This window comes from Triticum urartu, chromosome 3A (assembly GCF_056163025.1).
Source record: "Triticum urartu cultivar PI428250 chromosome 3A, HENAU_Tu73, whole genome shotgun sequence".
Classification (NCBI taxonomy): domain Eukaryota; kingdom Viridiplantae; phylum Streptophyta; class Magnoliopsida; order Poales; family Poaceae; genus Triticum; species Triticum urartu.
The window spans coordinates 694199450-694225488 of NC_141875.1; the positions used below are offsets into that span (position 1 = coordinate 694199450).

The 26039-nt window shown below is 44.4% G+C and overlaps 1 protein-coding gene across 1 annotated transcript; it reads left to right on the plus strand.

Annotated features, from left to right (window-relative positions):
• Nucleotides 1-10892: 10892 nt before the first annotated feature.
• LOC125554892 (uncharacterized) lies at nucleotides 10893-18467 on the plus strand. Its single transcript, XM_087514070.1, has 7 exons — nucleotides 10893-11634; nucleotides 11724-11832; nucleotides 12008-12024; nucleotides 12134-15260; nucleotides 15447-15525; nucleotides 17831-17923; nucleotides 18149-18467. Exons 1-4 carry the CDS (start codon nucleotides 11220-11222, stop codon nucleotides 12580-12582), a joined length of 990 nt encoding a protein of 329 aa, XP_087370196.1. The 5' UTR covers nucleotides 10893-11219; the 3' UTR covers nucleotides 12583-15260; nucleotides 15447-15525; nucleotides 17831-17923; nucleotides 18149-18467.
• The last annotated feature ends 7572 nt before the right edge of the window (nucleotides 18468-26039 follow it).

Consider the following 26039-nt stretch of genomic DNA (forward strand, 5'->3'; position numbering starts at 1 on the left):
CAAATGCGCTCTTTGTCCGGAGGGGTTCAATAGGTTGGCCGTCGGGCGCGATTGCTATGATCTCAAACTTTTCATCCGAGCTCAACTTTTTCTTCGGGCCTCGTCTCTTTATCGAAGTTGTGCTCGATTCGGAGGGCTAGAAAAAAGAACAAAGACTTAATTAATATGTGTACATACCAAAACAATGAATGCATCAATCAGCTAGTCAGCATAGGCTTAACTAATATATATACCTGGCCGGACTCGGTTCGGTCACCGGAGCCGTCATCACGGTCTCCTTCTTGCACTGGCATTGGGTCACCGGAGCCGTCCTCATGTTCTTATTCTTGCACCGGCATTAGGTCACCGTAGCTAGCTTGTTCACCCTCTCCTTCCAGACCATCGGTTTCGTTGAGAAACAATGAGATGGCATCACTTCCTTCTGCGATTATGTCCCTCAACAACGCTTCTTTTGTTGCTTCGTCTAGGGCGGTGTCCATAGTTTCTACAAATATTTACAACATGGCAATTATTATTCAAACATGACAGATGGATATATTAGTGCCAAACGTAGAACTAGCTACCTAATCATAGTAAGCTATCGGGAGGGCGTATATATCGACAACGACGACACTACATCTATGTCCCTCGACGACCCTCGTTCCCGATAAAAAAAAGAGGAAGAAGAAGAAAAATAAGAGGAGAAGAAAGAATAGAGGAGAAGATCTCCTCTATTCTTTCTTCTCCTCTTTTTTTTCTTCTTCCTCTTCTTTTTTTATCCTCTTCTTCCTCTCATGTTCGATAGGATCGCCGAGGGGTCGGGAGGTTGCCTAGTGTCAAGGGATTCAACAAAACCATGTCTTCATCATTAGGCGAAAGTAACATGTGCATGATGGTACGAAGCTCTTCAAAGTTGTTCTGGAACGGAGTCCCAGATAGGATAATTCGCTTTTTGGTACAAAGTTCAGCAAGAGCCTTCCGAATATCGCTATTTGGAAGGCCTTTGCTGAATTCATACCAAAAGGCGGATTATTCTATCCGGGACTCCATTCCAGAATAACTTTGTAGAACTTCGTACCAACATGCCCTGGTTACTTCCGGCTAATGATGAAGGCATGGATTTCTTCAATACTTTGACACTAGGAAACCTCTCTCGACCCCTCGGCGATCCTCGACCCCTCGAACCCTAGACGACCCTGGAACCCTCGACCCCTAGATGGTCCTCTTCTTCCTCTCATGTTCGAGAGGATCGCCGAGGGGTCGGGAGGTTGCCTAGTGTCAAAGGATTCAACAAAACCATGTCTTCATCATTAGGCGAAAGTAACATGTGCATGATGGTACGAAGCTCTTCAAAGTTGTTCTGGAACGGAGTCCCAGATAGGATAATTCGCTTTTTGGTACAAAGTTCAGCAAGAGCCTTCCGAATATCGCTATTTGGAAGGCCTTTGCTGAATTCGTACCAAAAGGCGGATTATTCTATCCGGGACTCCATTCCAGAATAACTTTGCAGAACTTCGTACCAACATGCCCTGGTTACTTTCGGCTAATGATGAAGGCATGGATTTCTTCAATACTTTGACACTAGGAAACCTCTCTCTACTTCCGGCTAATAAGAATAAGAAGAAGAAGAAGAAGAAGAAGAAGAAAAGAAGAAAAAAAAGAGGAGAAGAAGAAAGGAATAGTGGAGAAGAAGAGAAAATAGAATATATTCTATTTTCTCTTCTTCTCCACTATTCCTTTCTTCTTCTCCTCTTCTTTTTCTTCTTTTTTCTTCTTCTTATTTATTTCTCCTCTTCTTTTTGGTAGAGGAAACCCTAAATAGCTAGCAAGTATCGTGGGTGTGAGATACATGTGGCCTTCGGTGTCGGACACTACATCCACGTCCCACAAGTGACGTGGGCGTCGAAGCCCGCGCCACTTGTGGGATGTGGGTGTAGTGTCCGACACCGACGGTACATGTATCTCACACCGACGATACTTTCTATTTAGGGTTTCTCCTCTACCGCTCCTCGACCTCTCGACGACCCTCGTTCCCGATAAAATAAAGAGGAAGAAGAAGAAGAAAAAAAAGAGAAGAAAGAATAGAGGAGAAGACTTGCTCTTCTTCCTCTCCTCTTCTTCTCCCTCTTCTTCCCCTTCTTCCTCGCCTCTCTCATGAATGTCCGGCGTTCTCGACCCCCCCCCCACATGTCGAAGAAAAAAAAGAAGAAAAAAAAAGAGGAGAAGAAGAAAGGAATAGAGGAGAAAAGAGAAAATAGAATATATTCTATTTTCTCTTCTTCTCCACTATTCCTTTCTTCTTATCCTCTTCTTTTTCTTCTTTTTTCTTCTTCTTATTTATTTCTCCTCTTCTTTTCCTCTCCTCTTCTTCTTTCTTTCCTCTTCTTATTTTCTTCTTTCCTATCCTTCTTTTTCTAAAATTGTAACTTTTGCATATATAAAACTCTTCTAAACTTGTAACTTTCTATATAAAACTTTCCTATCGGGAGGGGGGGAAGATCGAAGAAAAAAAAGAAGAAAAAAAAGAGGAGAAGAAGAAAAAATAGAAAAAAAATTCTATTTTTTCTTCTTCTCCTCTATTACTTTCTTCTTCTCCTCTTCCTTTTCTTCCTCTCCTCGTCTTCTCCTTCTTCCTCTCCACTAACATAAAATGCACTAACCTAAAATGCAACAAACATAAAATGCACTAAAGAGGCTCAACTAATCTAAAATCAGTGATAAAATGCACTAACCTAAAATCGATATCTACTAAAAACTTAAAAAAATTAATACATATATGAAAAAATGCATATATGAAAAACTTTTGCATATATACATCAACATATATATATATACACTAACCTAAAATGCACAAAAATGCTATCGAAGAGGGGGTATATCGACCCCCCTCATGTATCCACATACATACATCTATACATACATACATTTCTCATATATAAATACATATATAAATAGAGCCCCCTCATGTATAAATTTTTGCATATATAAACTTTTGCATATATAAACAGAGCCTCGACGGCGGCAGCTCACAATGGGGGCGGCCGGCGAGGGCGACAGCGGCGGCGGCGGCGATGGCGTCGGCGACGACCACGGCGTTGGCGGGGGCGGGCGGCGGGCGGCGTCGGGGCAGCGCCTGGCGGCGACGGGGCAGGGGCGACGAGGACGGCGAGCTCGGGGCAGCGCGGGGCTCGGGCGACGGCGGGGGCGGCGCGGGCGACGACGGGGGCAGGCGACGGCGGGGGCGGCACGGGCGATGGCGGGGGCGGCGCGGGCGACGTCGGGGCGGCGCGGGCGACGACGGGGCGGCGCGGGGCGCGGGCGACGACGGGGGCTGCGACGACGTGCGCGGGCGACGAGGACGAGAATGAGGAACTGAATGAAATTTTTAACAAGTGCTGTATATATAGCAAGAGCATTGGTCCCGGTTCGTGGCACAAACCGGGACTAATGCCCCCCTTTAGTCCCGGTTGGTGCGACGAACCGGGACCAAAGGCCAATTTTCGGCAGCCGAAAGGGCGGGAAGCGAAGGCCATTGGTCCCGGTTGGTGGCACCAACCGGGACTAAAGGGTGGCAATGGTCACGGTTGGTGCCACGAACCGTGACCAACCGTGACCAATGCCCCCTTTAGTCCCGGTTGGTGCTACCAACCGGGACCAATGGCCTTTGCTGCCCCGCGCCCAAAAGTTTAGTCCCACATCGCTAGCTGAAGGGCGCCGGCACTGGTTTATAAGCGCGGGTGTGCCTCCCCATTCGAGCTCCTCTCTAATGCAGGCTTTCGGGCCTAAACTTGCTACTGCCTGTTGGCCTATTAGGCCTTCTGCGGGCCTGAATCCTGGCCCATGTAGGGTTTCTAGTCGTATTCAGGCCGTGGAGGCCCAGTAGGAGGCATTTTTTTTGGTTTTTTCTTTTTTATTTCTACATTTTTTTGGTTTTTTCTTTTCTTATTTCTACTTACAACTAAATACTTACAGTTTTTTAGTGATTTCTTTTTCCTTTTAGGTCACAAAATTTTAAACTTTCTGTTAGTGCCATTAGTTTTAAATTTTGAATAGTTTAAATTTGAATTTTTAAAAATTTGTGTGAATCACTAGTTTATGAATAACTTTACTAGAAAAATAGAATTTTTTTCTATTTATTTTTTATTTATACTTACAACTAAATAATTATAGTTTTTTAGTGATTTCTTTTTTATTTTAGGTCACAAAAATTATAAACTTTCTTTAGTGCCATTAGTTTTAAATTTTGAATAGTTTAAATTTGAATTTTAAAAAATTTGTGTGAATCACTAGTTTATGAATAACTTTACTATAAAAATAGAATTTTTTTTCTTCTTTGCTATTTATTTTTTATTTATACTTACAATTAAATACTTATAGTTTGATTTTAGGTCACAAAAATTAAATACTATAAAAATTCTTTTTGCTATTGAAGAATATTATAGTTTTATTTTAGTTGATCATAACATAATATTTTAATTGATTGTTTTTATTTTCATAAAAGTTTTGTAGTTCATTTTGTTTGCTATTAATTCATTCTTTGAGCTAAATGACTCTGAAATTGGAAAGCATTTCAAAATTAACTCTGAAAAGGTTGAAAGTTGGCATGGTATCATCATTTCACCCACATAGCATGTTCCAAAAAGTAGAGAGGGTTACGACAAAAACTAGATGCACTTCGTGTACAAAATGGACAATCACTTTCGAAGTATCAAAGTTTCAAACCATAAGACATGAAAGCATTTCAAATGAACTCTGAAAAAGTTGAAAGTTGGGATGGTATCATAATTTCACCCACATAGCATGTGCATGTACAAAACGGACAATGGTAGCATGTTCGTCTGTTACAAATTTGGCATGGTATCATCATAATAGTTGCGGGAGAAAGTCTTCACTTTTTCTTCGCTTGTGTCATTTGCTTATTGTGCCGTAACCATGGATAATCTTCATTGTTTATCAGGATGCTTGGGTCAGCCTTGACATTGGAGGGAGGAATTTCATGAAACTTTTCATAATCTTCAGACATGTCTGTCTTGCCGTCCACTCCCAAGATGTCCCTTTTTCCTGAAAGAACTATGTGGCGCTTTGGCTCATCGTATGATGTATTCGCTTCCTTATCTTTTCTTTTTCTCGGTTTGGTAGACATGTCCTTCACATAGATAACCTGTGCCACATCATTGGCTAGGACGAACGGTTCGTCAGTGTACCCAAGATTTTCAGATCCACTGTTGTCATTCCGTACTGTGGGTCTACCTGTACCCCGCCGCCTAACAGATTGACCCATTTGCACTTAAACAAAGGGACCTTAAAATCAGGTCCGTAATCAAGTTCCCATATGTCCACTATGTAACCATAATATGTGTCCTTTCCGCTCTCGGTTGCTGCATCAAAGCGGACACCGCTATTTTGGTTGGTGCTCTTTTGATCTTGGGCGATCGTGTAAAATGTATTCCCATTTATCTCGTATCCTTTGTAAGTCAATACAGTCAAAGATGGTCCCCTGGACAACAAGTAGAACTCATCACAAACAGTGTTGTCACCTCTGAGACGTGTTTCCAACCAACTGCTGAAAGTCCTGATGTGTTCACATGTAATCCAGTCGTCGCACTGCTCCGGGTGTTTGGAGCGCAGACTGTTCTTGTGTTCATCGACATACGGGGTCACCAAGGTAGAGTTCTGTAGAACTGTGTAGTGTGCTTGAGACCAAGAATATCCGTCCCTACATATTATTGAGTCTCTTCCAAGAGTGCCTTTTCCAGTCAGTCTCCCCTCATACCGCGATTTAGGGAGACCTATCTTGTTAAGGCCAGGAATGAAGTCAACACAAAACCCGATAACATCCTCTGTTTGATGGCCCATGGAGATGCTTCCTTCTGGCCTAGCGCGGTTACGGACATATTTCTTTAGGACTCCCATGAACCTCTCAAAGGGGAACATATTGTGTAGAAATACGGGCCCCAGGATGACAATCTCGTCGACTAGATGAACTAGGACGTGCGTTATGATATTGAAGAAGGATGGTGGGAACACCAGCTCGAAACTGACAAGACATTGCGCCACATCACTCCTTAGCCTTGGTACGATTTCTGGATCGATCACCTTCTGAGAGATTGCATTGAGGAATGCACATAGCTTCACAATGGCTAATCGGACGTTTTCCGGTAGAAGCCCCCTCAATGCAACCGGAAGCAGTTGCATCATAATCACGTGGCAGTCATGAGACTTTAGGTTCTGAAACTTTTTCTCTGGCATATTTATTATTCCCTTTATATTCGACGAGAAGCCAGTCGTGACCTTCATACTGAGCAGGCATTCAAAGAAGATTTCTTTCTCTTCTTTCGTAAGAGCGTAGCTGGCAGTACCTTTATACTGCTTCGGAGGCATGCCGTCTTTTTCGTGCAAACGTTGCAGGTCCACTCATGCCTCAGGTGTATCTTTTGTCTTCCCATACACGCCCAAGAAGCCTAGCAGGTTCACGCAAAGGTTCTTCGTCACGTGCATCACGTCGATTGAGGAGCGGACCTCTAGGTCTTTCCAGTAGGGTAGGTCCCAAAATATAGATTTCTTCTTCCACATGGGTGCGTGTCCCTCAGCGTCATTCGGAACAGCTAGTCCACCGGGACCCTTTCCAAAGATTACGTAGTGTAAATCATTGACCATAGCAAGCACGTGATCACCGGTGCGCATGGCGGGCTTCTTCCCGTGATCTGCCTCGCCTTTGAAATGCTTGCCTTTCTTTCGACATTGATGGTTGGTCGGAAGAAATCGACGATGGCCCAGGTACACATTCTTCCTGCATTTGTGCAGGTATATACTTTCAGTGTCATCTAAATAGTGCGTGCATGCGTGGTATCCTTTGTTTGTCTGTCCTGAAAGGTTACTGAGAGCGGGCCAATCGTTGATGGTCACGAACAGCAACGCCTTAAGGTTAAATTCCTCCTGTCTGTGCTCATCCCACGTACGTACACCGTTTCCATTCCACAGCTGTAAAAGTTCTTCAACTAATGGCCTTAGGTACACATCAATTTCGTTGCCGGGTTGCTTAGGGCCTTGGATGAGAACTGGCATCATAATGAACTCCCGCTTCATGCACATCCAAGGAGGAAGGTTATACATACATAGAGTCACGGGCCAGGTGCTGTGGTTGCTGCTCTGCTCCCCGAAAGGATTAATGCCATCCGCGCTTAAAGCAAACCATACATTCCTTGGGTCCTTTGCAAACTCATCCCAGTACTTTCTCTCGATTTTTCTCCACTGCGACCCGTCAGCGGGTGCTCTCAACTTCCCATCTTTCTTTCGGTTCTCACTGTGCCATCGCATCAACTTGGCATGCTCTTCGTTTCTGAACAGACGTTTCAACCGTGGTATTATAGGAGCATACCACATCACCTTCGCAGGAACCCTCTTCCTGAGGGGCTCGCCGTCAACATCACCAGGGTCATCTCGTCTGATCTTATACCGCAACGCACCGCATACCGGGCATGCGTTCAGATCCTTGTATGCACCGCGGTAGAGGATGCAGTCATTAGGGCATGCATGTATCTTCTCCATCTCCAATCCTAGAGGGCATACGACCTTCTTTGTTGCGTATGTACTGTCGGGCAATTCGTTATCCTTTGGAAGCTTCTTCTTCAATATTTTCAGTAGCTTCTCAAATCCTTTGTCAGCCACAACATTCTCTGCCTTCCACTGCAGCAATTCCAGTACGGTACCGAGCTTTGTGTTGCCATCTTCGCAATTGGGGTATAACCCTTTTTTGTGATCCTCTAACATGCGATCGAACTTCAGCTTCTCCTTTTGACTAATGCATTGTGTCCTTGCATCGACAATGACCCGGCGGAGATCATCATCATCGGGCACATCGTCTGGTTCCTCTTGATCTTCAGCAGCTTCACCCGTGGCAGCATCATTGGGCACATCGTCTGGTTCCTCTTGATCTTCACCAGCTCCCCCCGTTGCAGCATCACCGTATTCAGGGGGCACATAGTTGTCATCGTACTCTTCTTCTTCGCCGTCTTCCATCATAACCCCTATTTCTCCGTGCCTCGTCCAAACATTATAGTGTGGCATGAAACCCTTGTAAAGCAGGTGGGAGTGAAGGATTTTCCGGTTAGAGTAAGACCTCGTATTCCCACATTCAGTGCATGGACAACACATAAAACCATTCTGCTTGATTGCCTCAGCCGCATCGAGAAACTCATGCACGCCCTTAATGTACTCGCGGGTGTGTCTGTCACCGTACATCCATTGCCGGTTCATCTGCGTGCATTATATATAATTAAGTGTCCAAATTAATAGAAGTGTACAAATCTCGAGGAAAATGGAGCTTGGAGGTCGAGCTTCGAGAGGAGAAAGCTTAAGTAGTGTGGCTCGGGCATTCCATCGAACACCTCATGTGCATAGGAGGTGAGCTAGAGCACCACAAAGCCCTCTCCCCCTCGGCCAGAAAAAACAAAGCACTGTGCTCTGCTCTTGCGCGAGGGGGTATATATAGGCACCTCATTGGTCCCGGTTGGTGGCTTGAACCGGGACCAAAGGCTCCCCTTTGGTCCCGGTTCAAGCCACCAACCGGGACCAATGGTGGTGGGCCAGGAGCGAGGCCCATTGGTCCCGGTTCGTCCCACCAACCGAGACCAAAAGGTCCAGACGAACTGGGACCAATGGCCCACGTGGCCCGGCCGGCCCCCTGGGCTCACGAACCGGGACCAATGCCCACATTGGTCCCGGTTCTACACTGAACCAGGACTAATGGGCTGAGCCGGCCTGGACCATAGCCCTATTTTCTACTAGTGATGGTTAGGCCGTTTTGGGGCAAAAAGCACCGTCCGAGCCTAAAAAGGTGCCTTGGGAGGGGGGGTGGAGATGCTCTAACAATGGTGACTGCAACTATAAGAGCCATCAAAGTGAAATTGTCTAAGCATCATTTCTTGGGACATGGACTTTCTAATCCCGAGCTCAAATGGACCCTTTGTTAATAGTAAAATAAAAAATTTAATAAATTCAAAAACTACTTTTTTTTGACGACAAACATTGTTCTATGTTATACATGCGTGTGAATATTCCTAATGTTCTGGGCAAAAAAAGAAAAATATTACTTTTTGAAGCATTTTGGTCCATTGATTTGTGTTTTTTCAGCGCATTGGCAATGTTTTTTGTTCAGGAAAATTTGCAGGTACGTAGAACATTCAACAATGTTTGCTACCAATTTGTTTCAGAATTGTTTTACTCTCTTACCTTTTTTTTCACTTTTGCTGTTCATGCCAGGTGCATTTGAGCTTGGGAGAACAAGAGTACTTCTGCATTGTGAACCATTATTCAGCAAATCAAACGTCCATCCAATTTCCATCTTGTTATACCGATATCCCAAGCAAATCACCGTGGTCATCTGCCCACGATGGCTAGCTAATGCAAGCACTTATCCTGCTTATTTTGCTTCAGCGGGAAGGGCTGACTCGGACTGTTCATTTCCATTTTCAGTGCAGTAGTGAACTCGGCTCAGTTGTGCTACCAGTTTGATTGCGGCGTTTTGGTGACCGGGCTTCATGGAGCTCGAAATTTTTGAAAAATTCAAAGTTCAAACTTTCCGGTTTCAGAAAAATATGGAAAAAAAATGCAAGTATACAAGGATGAAATGTATATGTGTGTAAAAATTTAGGATGAAATGCCTTGAAATGTGACATGTATGAAAATAAAAAATTCATAGACTTTAACGATGAATAATATAATGTGCTAAAAAGAGAAAAAAAATTTGCACAACCCTCATTTCAACGTACTCCCTCCATTTTTGTATACAAGGCCACAAATTCGGATTACAGGTACCAATGTAAAATTTAATGCCTACTTTACAAGTCAATTTTTCTTCTTATTTACTGGGATCATTAATACTCCGCATGCATGCAAAGAAACTGAATGGAGGAAGTAGCTGATTGTCATTATGACTGCATTCATGCAAGTATTAAACAGGTTGTTAGTACGAGAAAATATCGTTAACTTTGCCTCGATTACTGTTGGTGGCCTTGTATAGATGCAAAATATATATCCCATAGTGGCCTTGTATATAAAAATGGAGGGAGTATTTCATCTTTAAAAATTACACATGTACATTATGCCTCCATGTATATCTGTACTTCTTTTAGAATTTTTTGAAATGTAAAAATATGAATTTTGAATTTTGCAAATGGAGGCCTCCATTGAGCTCGGCCTCCAAAAGCAATTTCGGTGCCAGTTTGTCTTTCTAAAGATATAAAAGATAAAAGAAAACAAGGACAGGGAAAAAAATGGGCTTTTCCAAAGATACAAGAGGACTAAAACAGTGTATCTTAAGAGGGAGCACAATAATGGCTCCTGGTGAAACTTGGGGAGGGAGCAAACTCTTGGTGTGGTGATTGAATTGTGAAAGCAACTTCATCCACCAAGCTAGGTTCAAATCAGTGAGCTCTTTTTTACGCACCTAAGTATATTTCAATAAAAGTATTAGCAAGATTTGGTGTTTACATGTACACCTATGTATGAAAAACATAAGAAGGTACCAGACACAATTGTTGACAAACAAACTGAGAAGGCTATAAACGTAAAACAAATGAGAGAAAATAAATGTCAGTCATAAAGCAAGGTTGGGACATAGATATATCTCTACTCTTAATGTCTCAGTTGGTAGGTCGCGTTCCGGGTTTTATTTTCGTCCGGTTTTTTTTCGTCCTCAATCCCACCTCCCTCTTCCCGGTACCAAAAAAAAAAACTAACCAAATCTCTACTCCTATTGTCTCAGTTGGTAGGTCGCGTTTCGGGTTTTATTTTCGTCCGGTTTTTTTTCATCCTCAATCCCACCTCCCTCTTCCCGGTACCAAAAAGAAAACCAACCAAAACCAGGTAAAAAGGGAGCGATGCCTCCAGTCCTCGCACGCCTCGCACTCGCATGCCTCAATGAAAAAAGACCAGCGAAAAAAGACCTACGAAAGAAAAAACAACGACAAAAAATCAGGCGACTCGCACGCACGAGCGAGGCCTCCAGATCCCTTCGCCACCGCCCGACGCCGCCAGCCCCGTCCTCCTCCCTGGCTCCCGGCGGCGCCCGCTCCCCATCTCCTCCTGCGATCCTGGCGTCGCCCCGCCCCACCTTCTCCCTCACTCCCGGTGCCACCCCGCCCCCACCTTCTCCCTCACCACTGGCGCCGCCCAACCCCCAACCTTCCTGGATCCCGGCGCTGACCCGCCCCCACCTCCTCCCTCGCTCCCGGCCGCCCATGCTGCCTATGCGCGCCCCTCCCTCAGCCCACCGGCGACCTCCCATCCTCCACCGTCTACCCCACCATCGGATCTCCTCCTCCCCTCTCCTTCTCTCCCTCGCGGACACGTCAAACCCACGAAATTTCCCTCCTCGCGGCTGGAACCCTAGCTCGTGCCTGTGGGGACTGGGCTGGAGGTGCGGCACGGGATTCGCACCGCAGGATTCGCCAGCGACGAGTCCAAAAGGTCGTCGAATCGGGGAACGGGATGGCGCACCCTGCTGCAGCCGCCGGTCGGGACGAGCGCAGCGGCGACGAACGTCGGTGCGCCTCCGTTTCCTCGACCTCCAAGGACGCGGGCGCCGGATTTGTTCTCGCCTGACCAGCCTCGGTATGCAGCTCGCTACAGCCACCGCCGGCGTTGACTCCCAAGGTTCGATCCGCCTCTCGCCTTTCCTCTTTCGATTCACCCTGTTGATTTGTGTGCGATCGATTTGCGTTTTTTACGATTCCAAATAGCAGGCGAGGATGACGACGACGCCAAAGATGACGAGGCCCCGAGCTCGAGCACGACCACTACGACGCACTGCACAAAGGCCCCTGCTTCCTGCCTGCCCTTCCCTTTGCTTGGGTAGCCCCTCCCTCTCCCTCTCCTTCAAAGACCTAATATTTAGTTTCATTGATTTTGTGTGTGCAAACGTTTTGACCGCCTCCATATGGCTGTTTACGTAGAAGACAGCTCTCTTCAGATGTTGTTCCTGTCCTTCTCCTTGGTTGTTGAGCGCTGCACCCACTCATGTATGCAGGTTGAGTCCAAGCACAAGTAAGCACCATTATGTATGCTCAAAGACGACTCTGTTCAAATATTCTTTTTCTATCCTGGTTTGTCGATTTGTGTGTGATTGATTTGCATTTTTTCCGATTTCAAACAGTAGGCGAGAAGACGACGGTGACGCAGAGGAGGACGAGGACCCGCGCTCCAGCCCGACCACGACTATGCACCGCACGGTCCCTGCTTCCTGGCTGTCGCCAATTGCCCCCTTCCCTTTACAGTACTACTCTATTTGTTTTCATTGCTTTTCACCCAGTTTTGCACACTTTCTGGCCCTTCACTTTTTTGTGTGCAAATGTTCTGATTGCCTCCATATGGTTGTTTCCGTCCTCCTGCTCGTGCTGTCTCCATCCTCCTGCTCAAGTCGTCGCCGTCGCCTCCCATCCTTCATGGCCTGCGTGTGTGCGCCCACTGTTGGAGGACGACGTTGAACATGAAGCGGAGCCCAGCCGGAGCGGTCTGACGCGGTGGTCGTGGCCAAGGAGCGGTGGTCGATGCCATGGAGCAGGGGCCCTCGGTCGCCTGCACATCGGCTGCGTTCTGAACTAATGCTTTCTGCAACTGCAATGTTCCCCTTCACATTGTATCTTGTGTAGGCAGAAGGAATGCAGCTCAGTGACGGCGTCGGCTATAACTGGATCGATGGCCTGAAGGCTTTTACTAAGAAGATGAAGAATGTTGTAGAATAGTGTCCATCAACAAAGAGTCTTACTACTACCCGTTGGAGAGGCTCTATCCTCGGGTGATTGATTACTTAAGAAGTATACTGAATTATGATATCCATCGATCTAATTTTGTATAGGAAGTTTGAAAAACTAAAGAATCTGTGGTACATGATTTGATTTACTCATTTAGATTTTAGTAAATTGTGACCGGAAGTTTTTTCACAAAACCAGTGCACCACCCTTTCTACACACATCATTCATGGATTGGCAGACTAAAGGTTCTATTCAACATCTTTGGTGGATTGCATAAATGGGCTAGAGTAAAAATAGACCAGAATTGTTATACGTGCTTAGGGAAGTGGGATTACATCAAGATTTTTTTGACAAAATGAGAAATCAATGGCTCAAGGAGAGTAAGCCCAAAGAGATAAGTATTGTTTTCCTTTAGTAGCTTGCCGCATAATTCATTCAAACATATTTAGAGTGGAGCAGGAATATTCAAACAAGGAAATGTACACAATATCTGTTAGTATACATGTGACACTTTCCCGTCTTTCGACTAATGATTGCCTCCTGCCAGGTATCACTGATAGCACATTCATCACATCATTTGTGTAGCTCATTCTGGTGTAAGTCGGGCCAATTTAGAAAAGATTTTAAAGCATATTCATACAGGTTATAGAAGTCAGAGTCAAATAGTATAATAAGTGATTTGTTTGTGCATAATTTCTAATTGATCGTCTTCTAAGGATAAATGGAACTGCTACCTTTCCTCTCTCCAATAAACTATTAGACCCTGCTTGTAACTATTTTTCATCTTGGTGTGATTTATAAGGGAGGCCATGCCATTAGTTTTTTGTTATTACATGCTGTGATGACCCCGATTCATTGATGTATAGTGTCGTATGTGGTCAATTACCTAATATGGTAGTATCACTTCTCCTGGTTTGCCTTGGTCTGAAATCTGACTTTTGGACTGATTGTAGTCAATCTGAATTAGTGAGGTTCTTTTTTCCAACTGTCCATGTTCAGTTCTCTACATTATCATGCATTTTCTTTGGTTTAAAGATGTCATGATGTTCACCAAGGCAGAGAAGAAATGTTTTAAAGTTGTCCCTTCAATTGAAACAAGTATGACTTGGTCCTTAGTGCCTATGCAGACATGAAAACGGAAGGTCGAGAGGTTTAAATATGTCATGATGTTTACAATTGCGGATATCCTGCTTCAGGTACTTGCCTGATAACTCACAATTTCAACACAGAAGTTACTAATCTGTAAGACATGCCCTCTCATTCAATGATGTCCTGAATTTTTCACACAAAGCTTTGTAATCTTGCCAAGTCACAAGAGAGCCAAGTAATCATGCGAATTTTCAGAGAACTTCAAGTGGCATGCCACCATTTGCAATGGTTGTGATGTAGTGATAATTAATAAACTGCAGGCCTTCTAAATATTCTAAAGCTGCATATCTAAGAGCATATTATATTTCTCATAAACAACTGGAGTTAAGCTTCTATCCTCTTCCTGTCTTGAAGGAATTATCTGTTGAGTAAGCTACAGTCTCTTTGTTTGACTAGCTAGGCTGTGTTACATACATGTATAAGATGATGCTTCTGTGGCTATAACTGGTGCCTGCCGCGCTAAATAGGAAACACCCTATTAATTACCCACCTCAATTTCATTAGTGCGTCCGGCCTATGAATTTTACCCCAGACTATAAATCCCCTCCAAACGAAACCCTATAGGTGTACTATGACTCTTAATAGTGTATCCTTGTAAAAGTCAGTGTGTTGGGTTATTTTTTTGGTGTGGTTAGAGAACTCGACTCCATTTGGAACGAGGGTTTGAGTTTTATTTTTCCTAAACCTTTGAGAGGCAGAGCCATGGAAATATTTTGTGCTCTCATTCCTCTGGATGGAAGCTCTAACTTTTCCTCTTTGTTTCCAATAAGCTACTTTCTTCGAGATTGTGCAATGAAGGATTTTGATGGTAAGGGATCGTAGAGCCTCGGGTGACTAGCATTAAGATAGGAAGGCTGTTGCCGCCCTTGTCCCTTGCTGCTGGGTTGCCACGGTGGCGTCAATCACTGGCTTATTTAGAACAATAGTTAGTGGATTTTGTGATAAGGGTGAGGGCCGAGAGTGAGAGGGACGGGGTTGGGATTGGTCTGTTGTATGCGTGAAATTCTTTCCCTACTTCAGAAAATATGGCAAATTGCATTTCATTAGAGATTGATTTACAGCAAATTGCATGAGTGAGTGGTTCATGCATTTTTCATCAAGTCGTACATTTTCTTGGTTATGACATAAGGGTAAATGTACTGGTTGGTTGCTTCAAGACTTAATAACAGACACTATGACAATGGCTCAAGAGATATCAGATCTACCTTCTTGGCTGGGGGCGTTATGGGTGGCGCACGCCTCGGCCCCCTTGATGGCCGTGGTGGATGGACATGAACACGAGGGGGGATCAGGGCGGAGAGAAGGGTCGTTGGCGGGGGACTCATCCTTGGCAGTTCATGGGAAAGTACGGTGTGAAGCAGAGGGGGCGCCATGGCGAAGGTGAGGTAGCCGTCATCCGGTCATCTGTACTCCTAATGTCTCAGTTGGTAGTCTTCGCTCACCGGTTAAATTTCGTCCCACCAACACCGTTTTTTTCGTCCTCCCTCCCACCTCCCACTCCCAGCTATTCCCACCGGCTTTATTTTATGTGATCTGAATCTGAGCGAGTCTTAAATTTTGGTGCAGTGTGAAAGGAGGAAAATGGTTGCCGGAAAGCAGGTAGATCTACACCTTGAGAGATGGCATTTTGCGGTACATTGTTTAGGTAAGGATATTGTGCTTTCTTCTGAAAACTCTGGACTGTCGACAAGATTGAGTTGTGTTCCATTTTTTAAAAATTACTTAGAATCCTGCTTCTGGCAATACTACTATGAACTGGCATACCTCATGATCATGAGAGGATGACAAGTTCATGATCCCCAAGAACGCCCTCATGTGCGGCTGCCGGCCGTCGGACAAGACATCTCTGACGACTTAGCCACACAGCGAACCTAAGTTCGTCATCGGAGGATGTCACCTTGGACTGGAGCAACAGACGTCAAAAATTTACCAGGAAAAAAGGCTCACAAATAAGAGTGACCCAAACACAAATTGCCGTACGTTTGCAATTAAACTCTTAGTAGCAGCTTGATTCTTACTATTGTTACTTTGGTGGTGGGTATAATTAGTCATGTAGTAGCATCTTAGCTTCATCTTATTTCTTGAGAACATATCTAGCTATCAGATCTTCAAGAGTACACCATAAAAATTGAAACGCCTATCAGCTTCATAGAAGAAAGTTAGTCTTATGATAGAAGAAAGGCCCATCAGCCCTTACAGTGCCTGATTGGTTAGCGACTGCTTTTCAGGCTCAACTGATTACTGACTACGTCCAACAACATATGGCTGACATGACCAAGTAGAAGTAAATTTCGTTGTGATCAAGATGGTGCCTTTATTTTGGAAAACACGATTGAGATGGGTAGGCGCATGGGCATCTCACCGGAACAAATAGACAGACTGATTTCACTCATACACAGGTTGATTATATTATACGGTCAACTCACGAAGTAGCCGGATACCTTCTGCTTGAAGTTTGAAAGCCATTAGCATGCTAAATTATATGGATGTGCTGGTCTTGACGTGTGTGCACGTACATTGTAAAATAAACTTGAGTAATGATTAATACCTTGTTTACTCTTTGTTTGCTTTATGATTCAGAATTTCTCGAACTATGGTATCTCCATATCCATCTAATGAATGCCCCCACACGCCCCCCCCCCCCCCCCCCCCCGTAATTTCATTCAAGATATCTTAAGGAGAAATTTGGTTTTTGGTGAATTGAAACAATATACCAATAAAAATTTAGCGCTTGGCTGTACATATGAATGTTAACTTTGTTAAAATAATTCTCCCTTTATAAGAGAAGATTTCTTAGTTCAAATATATTTTTTGAAAAAATATAGTATTTTCCTGACAAACCTTTTGATTCCTCAACATCCATATCTCAGAAGGATAATAGTGGTGTGTTTATGTTGCTTTGGGTCTCTTATCACTCGGATCATTCATCAGAAAAATATTTAAAAAATAATTCTATTTTGACGTTTCCTTTGTGTTCATTGTTCCATCATAGTAGTTTAGGTTCACATGAAACCAGACCATATGTTTCAGTTTCACTCTTTGGACCATGATGGTGGTGTGCAAGGTGGGCTAGATCGTAATGCTAAAAGAATCAATGGAGGTTATTGGATAGCTTTTAGATTCTCCAAAAAATAATCTAGCAGATGGATGATCCTATTATCACGTATGGTGGTGGTGTGCAAGGAAATGGAGCAGCATGATGGTAGCTAATGCTGTTATTTTCACATGTAAGATGTATGAGCTTCAGTTTGTCATGCTATTATCATGTATAGTCAAAAATGATTAGTTTAATCGGAATTTAGAGTTTCATTCTTAGTTCTCTGAAATATTGTTTTTATATGTAATTCCTGCATAGTGTAGTATATTGGGAGCCAAGGCCGAGTAGCAAGCCATGTGTCACCGCAAGGACAGGAGCGAGATTTAATTAATTGTATTTGCAAGATTTGGTAGTCCCTTCTTGTTTTTCTGGTCATCTCACAGGTTTTATCACTTACATTTCCTTCTATGGTGGTCTGATCATTGTACTTTGGGACATTGTACTTTTAGGACGTAATGTGCACTTCTGGTTGTTATTTTAAATTGCTCATGTCTTGATATGTCTTTCAAATTCTTGACATCTGCGCCAGTAGCCTAAACCTCCATGGCATGCTCCATCGGAGTATTTTGTTTGTTGCACAATTTTCAAGTGTGACCTTCCAATTTATTTTGTTGTAACTATAAGGTTTGGCACCTCAGATAAGTTCTCGAAATACCAATGTCATATTTCAATTAGAAAATAAGATTTAGTTTGATCATGCATGCAATTGTAATAACCCTACTTTGAGCTTTTATGTACTGGTTTAAATAGTTAAATCTTCTAGATTCTTTTGCATATTTTCTTGGAATTATACTATGAGAGCATCTTAGTTTTCACTAAGTGATAAAATACATTTTCTATTTCCGTAATACAGGTCATTAGTGGTCACTTTTGATGGGTGCGATCTGTAGCATTTGATCCAGGGAACAAATGGTTTTGTCCTGGTTTTGCTGATAGGACAATAACGGTAAGCCCACATCCTGCATTCATTTCCTAGAAATTTAAGATGAATTCATGTATACATGCAAGTAGTTGATACAACAACCTATTAGTTACTCGGATGCTTTCTCTATTGGTGTCTGCATTTTTTAATGTTACATGCATCTATTTTTATTACATAACGTTTTTCAGCTGCGGGACTCCACGTTGATGTGCTTTTTACCTTAACATTTTATTATCTGTTTTTGTTTAGGCAAGGAAGAAGGTTGCAGAGCATGGATGGATGTGAAAAGGAAGAGGATGGATGAGAGAGGAGAGAAGAGGGGTGAAAGAGGATACAGATGGAAAGAGGGAGAAGGACAGGGTGGAGGCGCTTCTTGAGGATTATTGTCGACTGATTTCATACTCTCTTATAAATTCATGGTTAGCTAGGTAAACCTTTTGTACAACAGCTCTTGTTCAAAAGGAAGTTTGATTTTTCGGCTTCTTATTTTTAGGTCAATATCAAGAACAGTTTAGTTAATTTAGTTTAATGTTTATGTTTGAAATTGACTTTTACCATTCTGGTTGAATGGGGGTGTTGATAGAAGAGATTGCGAGTCGGGTACGGTGATGCCAACATTGCATTAGGGGCAAATAGATTTAAGTTCCGTCTTATGTCCATGAGGATAGGATCACTATTAAATCATCAGAATAAGTCTGCTCATGTTGCAACGCACGGGCAATGGGAGAAATGTGATGTCCATGTGAGTATCTAAAGGTAACAAGTTATACATGATTAGTATTGTGCACGAGCTACTCGTGAGTCAATTGAATTTTGAATCTTTGCAAGTTGATTTTTGGGAGAACACAAGTGCAACCTGAGGCCGAAGTCGTTGATGGCACGACGAGATGCAATGGCGATGCCGAAGGCATCGATGGCACTGCGAGGCTGAGCCCTCGTAGGAGACAAGGACGACACTTTGAGCGGTAGTAAGGAGTGGCGTCATAGTCGGAGGCGAGGAAGAAGGTTTGTAGGGGTGTGGTGGTTCACCGGAAAAATCTGGTCGCTAGGCGGTAGTGAGGAGTGGCATCATAGTCGGAGGCGAGGAAGAAGGTTCATTAGGGTGCGGTGGTTCACCGGAAAAATCTGGCCGCTAGGCTGGTTCAGAGGGTTGGTCGGGGGTGGTGGTCGCGGCTAGCGGATCGGCGGGCGGTGGCTGGCTGTTAAGGAGGAAGAAGCCCAAGGTAGAAGACAAACAACAACCATTCGATGAAGATCCAACGTTGCTCGAGCAGTGGCGTCATAGTCGAAGGCAGGAAGAGGGTTGACAGGTGTGGGTGGGGGTGCGATGGCTCGCTGAAAAAATCTGGTTACCGGGGTGGTCCACAGGGATAGTCGAGGGTGGCGACAGGGGAGGGCAGGGAAGCAAAGCGGTCGGGGTGGTGGCGATGGGTGGATCAGCCGGTTGTAGTTGGCGGTTCAGTAGGAGGAAGAGGTCAGGGGTAGAGGATAAACAACAACCATCCGACTAAAGACCCAACAACCCTCATAAATCAACTTTGCATCAAATTTTCATAGTATGACATATAACTGGCACCCTTAATACCGAGATATTTAGAATATTTTTAATCATATTTATATGAAAAAATATCATCTTATGCAATACTAAAATTATACATTATAAAAATTGAACTCGTGATGTGCATCTAATGATATTGATTCCATATTGTGATTTTTTTTGTATTTTCTGTAAAGTTGGTAAACTTTACAAAGTTTGACTTTAGACAAATCTTATATGCGAGTAAAAAGACTGGAGGGAGTACTATGTTGCTTTCTACATGTCTTCTTATGGCCTTATTAAAGATCTTCATTTCTATGGGTTTAAACACAAGATGTTATTTTTGTAGCACATTTCTGATAAGTTGTTCTTCTATAAAGCTATAATTTCAACCACATTCTAAAATATAAATGGGATTTGGTGATAAGTAATTATTGTGTTTGTTCATAATCTATCAGACACGACAACGTTCATGTCGAATGTGTTCTAGAAATATTCTTTGATAAATATGTTTTTAGCTATTAATATTTTAGTATGGTTGTAAATTTATCAATTCACATATCACTTTGATAAACAATTTTTAGTTGGGAGAATCAAGAAAGAAAGAAAAGAAGAGCGCTTCAAGGGTAAAAAAGGTAGTTGCCGATGCAGCCCGTTGCAACGCACGTGCATCCCATCATGCAACATGGTAAGTAAAGTATTTTGTCTATTGTTATCATGGTTTATTGTTGTTTCTAATAGCTTCACTTGTAGATTTATCTTTCCTATGCATTCATCGGCTGATACATCTTGTACGTCATCGACAAAGAGGCACGTCGTCTATATATTATGGACCCTATTCAAACATCACAATCGTCAGAGGATAAAAATTTGAGGCATGCACTGAAATTAAAAAAAATTGCAAGGGATTTCAAAGAAGCACTTAAAATAAAGCTGTCTGGTTGGAATTCCGATATATCTAAATAGCAACGTTTATTTCCGTTTAGTATTCCAACGAGTATAGATGGTAATGAATTCATAAGAAAAACTTTTATATTTGTTATCACTATATTTTTTATTTATTAATTTAAAAAATTGCAGGAATGTGTTTGCCTATTTTGTTTTTCATTTTATGCTCTGGTGGAACGATAAAGAATTGGTCAAGCCGGTTTGCACGGTGAGTATTGTCCTTACATGTTTTAAGACCTTTTGCGTGAACTTCTCATACTAACTATATATATTTGTTTGTGCAGAATGGGTATGAGTTGAGGAAGCAGTTTTTACTATACTTGCTAAAACGTCGTGGGAATGAAGCTAAAGAAAACTTTTCAGATATTGTGAAAGAATTTCTTAAGCGCATCATCTAGATATTGATAGTTTTGTAACAGATGTTTAGTTCGAACATCGCTCAGTTTGTTACATGGACATGTTCGTTAATCTTTAGTTTTGTTATCAATTTACATTACAAAATTGGACTTCAATTATTCAATAATTGTGTTTGTGTTATATTGTTTGTACATATGAAATTTAACATGTAACTTTTGCAAACTATTTTAAGAGCCCGTGGCAAAGCACGGGCACTGTACTAGTGTACACTAATCTTAATCTTCATCATCATCTTCATATTCGTATTCATATTCATCATCTGCTTCCTCTTCATCTTTATTGGAGTAGGCACTTAGTGGAAGATCTTCATCATCATCTTCATATCCCCGATGTTGGGCAGTCAGAGTTTGGACGGAGATAACCTATGTACTGAACTTTTGAGGTATTCAAATGGTAAGTCACTACATCAGAATACCCCACCAAGAAGAAGGCAATATCTTTACAGGGATGAAATCCAATTAGAAAGTTTCCACGAAGATGTCCACACTCATTTGTGTCAAGAATATTATCATCGTCCCAGCTCCAATCAAAACATTGTCCACACTCATTACAGCTCACTTTTACGCACCTAAGTCTTTCAATTAAAAAATTAGCAAGATTTACGGTACTCATCAATCTTCTTATGCATGTCGCGGTGTGTACATGTACCTTTGTACTAATGGCGAAAAAACAGAAGCATACACCAGGCACAATCGTTGACAAACTAACTAAGACTGTAAGCGTAAACGACTGAGAGCAAACAGACAATAATCATAAAGCAAGGTTTGGACACAGATATATGTACACTAATCTTAATCTTCATCATCGTCTTGATCTTCATTTTCCTCCTCCTCATCTCCTTCTTCTTCCTCTTCCTCTTCCCCTTCCTCTTCATCTTCTTCATATGAGTATGCATATTGTCGTGAGCGTAGCCGGGCAGGAAGTGGAGGTTGCCGTAGTCGAGAGTCAATTGCAAAAAACTACCACATTTGCGGCTAGGTTTGCGGAAAACCACCAAGTCAGTAATCCGTTGCAAAAAGCACCGTGATATCACTAAACTCTTTGCAAAAAGCACTGATCGAGTGATTTGGCTCGTTTGATCACTTTCTAACAAGTGGAACAGATTGTAAGGAGGTGTGTTAGCAAAAATATTACATACACCCCCCCTAGGTCTAAAAATAACAAGCAATCAGCCCCAACTCCCAATCCCCTGCCCCCGATCTGACCGGGAGGAGGCAACCACCGCGTGCCCTCGCAGCAAACCACGCCGCCGCCGTCGGCTCCCGCCGCCGCGCCGTAAGCCCACCCGCCGCCATACCTCCATGGCGCGGACGCCTTGAGCAGTCGTGCCCTGCTCCTACCCGAGGACATCTTGAGCCGCCATGCGCAGATCTAATGAGGGCCTCGTCCGCTTGCTCGGATCCATCGTCGTTGAGCTCGGTTGTAGCCGGATCCGCCAACATGAGGTGCTGCAGCCACGACCGCATCCGCGCTGGCGTCGGCGCCCTTCACCTGGAAGAAGTTGAGGTAGGGCGCCCTCAACTTCCGCGCTAGCGTCGACGCCCTCTGGTTCGAGCTCGTCCTCCTTCGTGGAGAAGGGCGACGCCGCGACGGAAACATCTTGTCGAGCAGGTGGACTCAGCTCGTCACCTCCTCCCCCTCCTCCCCATCCACCCCTGCCCTTGACCACATCTTGTCGAGTAGGTGAACTGCTGCCCCTCCGCCTCGGTTCCCGCCGCGTGCTCAACGGCGACGACCCGACTGCCACCATCGCTGCAGCACCGGCAGGCCAACACCTCGGAAATGCACGCACTGCAGCCGCCTCCTCGTCATTCGCTATGGCCGTAGCCATCTCCGACGCCGACGACGGAGTCACCGTGCGTACCGGACGGCAGGGCCAATGCACAGCGGTTGTCCACACCGGGGATCTGATTGCGTTTTTTGTAAATATCTAGGGGTGTGTGTGCTAATTTTTTGCCAGTTAAGCTCCTTACAATCCGGCCCCATTTGTCAGAAAGTGATCAAACGAGCCAAATCACCCGATCAGTGCTTTTTGCAAAGAGTTTAGTAAAATCACGGTGTTTTTTGCAAGGAATTACCAACTTGGTGGTTTTCCACAAACCTAGCCGCAAATGTGGTAGTTTTTTGCAATTGACTCTGTAGTTGACGCCGCGGTGCCGCGTGGAGGGGCGGCCGAGGAAGTGCGGGCGGTCGTAGCTCCAGTAGTTGGCGAAGATGCCCTCCACCGAGTCCGGCAGGTGGCGGTTGCGCGGCAGCAGCCACCGCCCGTCGACGATGGCGAGCCATGCCCTGCGCACGCGGCGGCACGCCGCCAGGTCCCGACGCGCGAGGCGGACGAGGATGGCCGCGAGCGCGTCGTCCGGCAGCGCCTCCGTGTGGTCCATCGGCTTGTCGCTCGCTGCCGCCGTGTTCTGGACGCCGATCACGGCAGCTCGGGGCGTTCTGAGTTCTGACCTAGGTTTCTGCCCGAGAACCTGCCCCTACAACTTGAAAAACTAGACGATGCCCCGCACGTTGTTGCGGGATTATTTTGCAATTTTTTTCTAAGATATTAATAATTTTATGGAAATAAGAATATTCGGAGAGATAATATGTGAGCTAAATCTAAAAATACATATGGTTTATTGTGTTTGATTATTGTATTTTTGTAAAATATTTATTAAATATATCATGCATGTTTGCATGTTGAAGTCAACCTTTTCCTATGACTCATTGAATGTTGAAGTGGGTCTTTTCTAATGCATGTTGCTTGATGAGGTGGTATGCTTGCATGTTGAGAGAAATAAGTTAGTGGGGTCTAGCTATTTAGATATAGAAGATATATGTGGAAAGACTTGAAAGCTACGGAATCAAATAGGAGTAGTATGTCGATGCAAAGAAAAAAAGGAGCAGTATGAAATTTTCGTGTGGAAACTTGGCTTGTGACTTACGATCCGTGCCCGCACATCTGGGCAAGTTTGTTTGCTTCTTTTTTCTTCTTTTTCTTTTTTTGCGATTGAAGTTTAAAATTTTAGACAGGTTTGTGTAAGGGAAGTGTTTACGTGCGGTGTGCCGGCGGAACGCTCGGGCCGGTCGCTTTCGCCTCGCTGGCGCTAGCCACCAGGAAGGCAACACGTATATCTTATCCTCTCCCCCAACGCCCCATCCACTCCTTCCTCGCAATCACCCAGGCAGGAAACTCCATGGATCCAGACCGGCCATCAACTCCTGCCTCCTGTGATGTTCGTGCGCCCCTCGGAGACAACACTGCCGTGCCGTTTCCATGGCTGCGCTCATCGCCATGGCCGCGCCGTCAACTGATGGCCGCGGAGGAATCGCGGGGAGGATACGAGGAGGCGCAGGCCATGGCGGCGCGCACGAGCGAGGATGGGCATCACGCAGGGATCTCGGCCACTGCGTCGTCAGGCACCTCTCGAAACGGCGCCACGGCGGTGATGGCCATGGGCGGTCGTGGGAGCTCAGCGGAGCAGTAGCACCAGCTGTGAAATGGATGTAGCAAATTCCATCACCGGTTGTAGCAAACATCGACTATGGTTGCAGCAAAACTGCGTCATCATCGTCGTGGAGGTCATGGCTAGACAAGAAGTTTGAATCTTTTTTCAACGCCGGTTGTAGCTTTCGTAACCGTCGATTGTAGCTTTTCATTTGTCATCCATGGCTTTTGTCTCTATGGTTGAAACTTTTTTCATCGCATGATGAAGCTTTTTCATGGCCGGATGAAGCTTTTTGCTTCACCAGTTGTAACTTTTCTTTGTTGTCCATAGCTTCGGTCCTATATAGTTTGAAACTTTATTCATAGCCAGTTGAAGCTTTTTTCGCTTGCTGGAACTCACATCATTTTTTGCAGCTTTTGCTACCACCATTTTTGCGGTTTGCTGCAACCAGCGTCATTTTTCGCTACCACCGGCTTCGTGATTTTCCTGAAGCCAGCGCCGGTTTTTCATTTTTGCTACCATTAGCATTTTGATTTGCTGGAACAAGCTTCTAATTTTGCTATCATCAGGTTAGGTTTTTGCTACGATGGGCGCAGTGACCACGCTCACCAGATGCTACAACAACTCTTGCTAGATGCTGGAACCGTGTCGGGCGTTTGTTGCAACCACGGTGACCACGTGCCCGCCAGAGGCTGGACATGGATGATGGTAACGATAGCGAGCCTTGATGGCGAGGCGTCGAGGGCGAACCCGGCAGGGGGGCGCGTGCTGGGGAGTGGGGACGGGGCGATGCGCAACGACATGCTGGAAGACGGCGACGTGCGGTGCTGCGAGCCGCGGGGGTCTCGCCGGAGATGCGCCGTGGGAGGCCTCGCCGGAGATGCGCCGCGGGAGGCCTCGCCGGATATGCACTGCGGGGGTCCTCGCCGGAGCTATGCGGTGCTGCGTGCTGCGAGGGTATCGCTGGATATGGGCGGCGCTCCTCTGCGTTCGACCGGCGGGAGGGGCGAGGTTATTTTAAGTAGACACGGGCGAGTCTTAACTAGCGAATCGAACAGCCAATTATACACGGATCGGACGGCCGCAGGCAGACCGGCCCAAATTTAGGCCGGTGCACGGGCGCCTATCAGTTCCCTTTGTGTAACAGTGACATCTGGACGGTATCTGGCATATTTAGACAGGTTTGTGTAACGGTGACATCTGGACATCAATCGTGCTTATTCCTTTGTCATTATCGTGTACAGTGTGATCGTGTACATATTCCACTTTTGTATAGATTGGATAGCTTGAAATTAATCCACTTTCTTCGTTCCTAAATATAAGTCGTTTTAGAAATTTTAATATAGACTACACGTATGTATATAAACATAGTATAGATTCATTCATTTTACTTTGTAAGTAATCCATATTATATTTTTCAAAAAGACTTATATTTCGGAACGGAGGGAGTAGCAAGTAGCTGTACTTATCAGGCTATCAGACTACAAGAACACATGTTCCCTTCATCCCTTGCTATGTCGCTTCGACGACTAGTGATTAATTAGTCGTTGCACTAGTGATTAAACTTAATTAATTCATAATTATGCTTCCACTCAAACCAATATCTCTCATAATTGATTTTAATATCTAATTCACACCATTGATGCGGACATGTTTAACTACACCACTCAGACTGCAAAAATAGACTTAGGTGCGAATAAACTATGATGTGTATATGCGCCATCTCTGTGATTAATTGCAAAAAATAAAAGAAAACAAGGTAAGTACAACCGTAGCGTGAGGCTGAACGCCTGAACAACGGGGC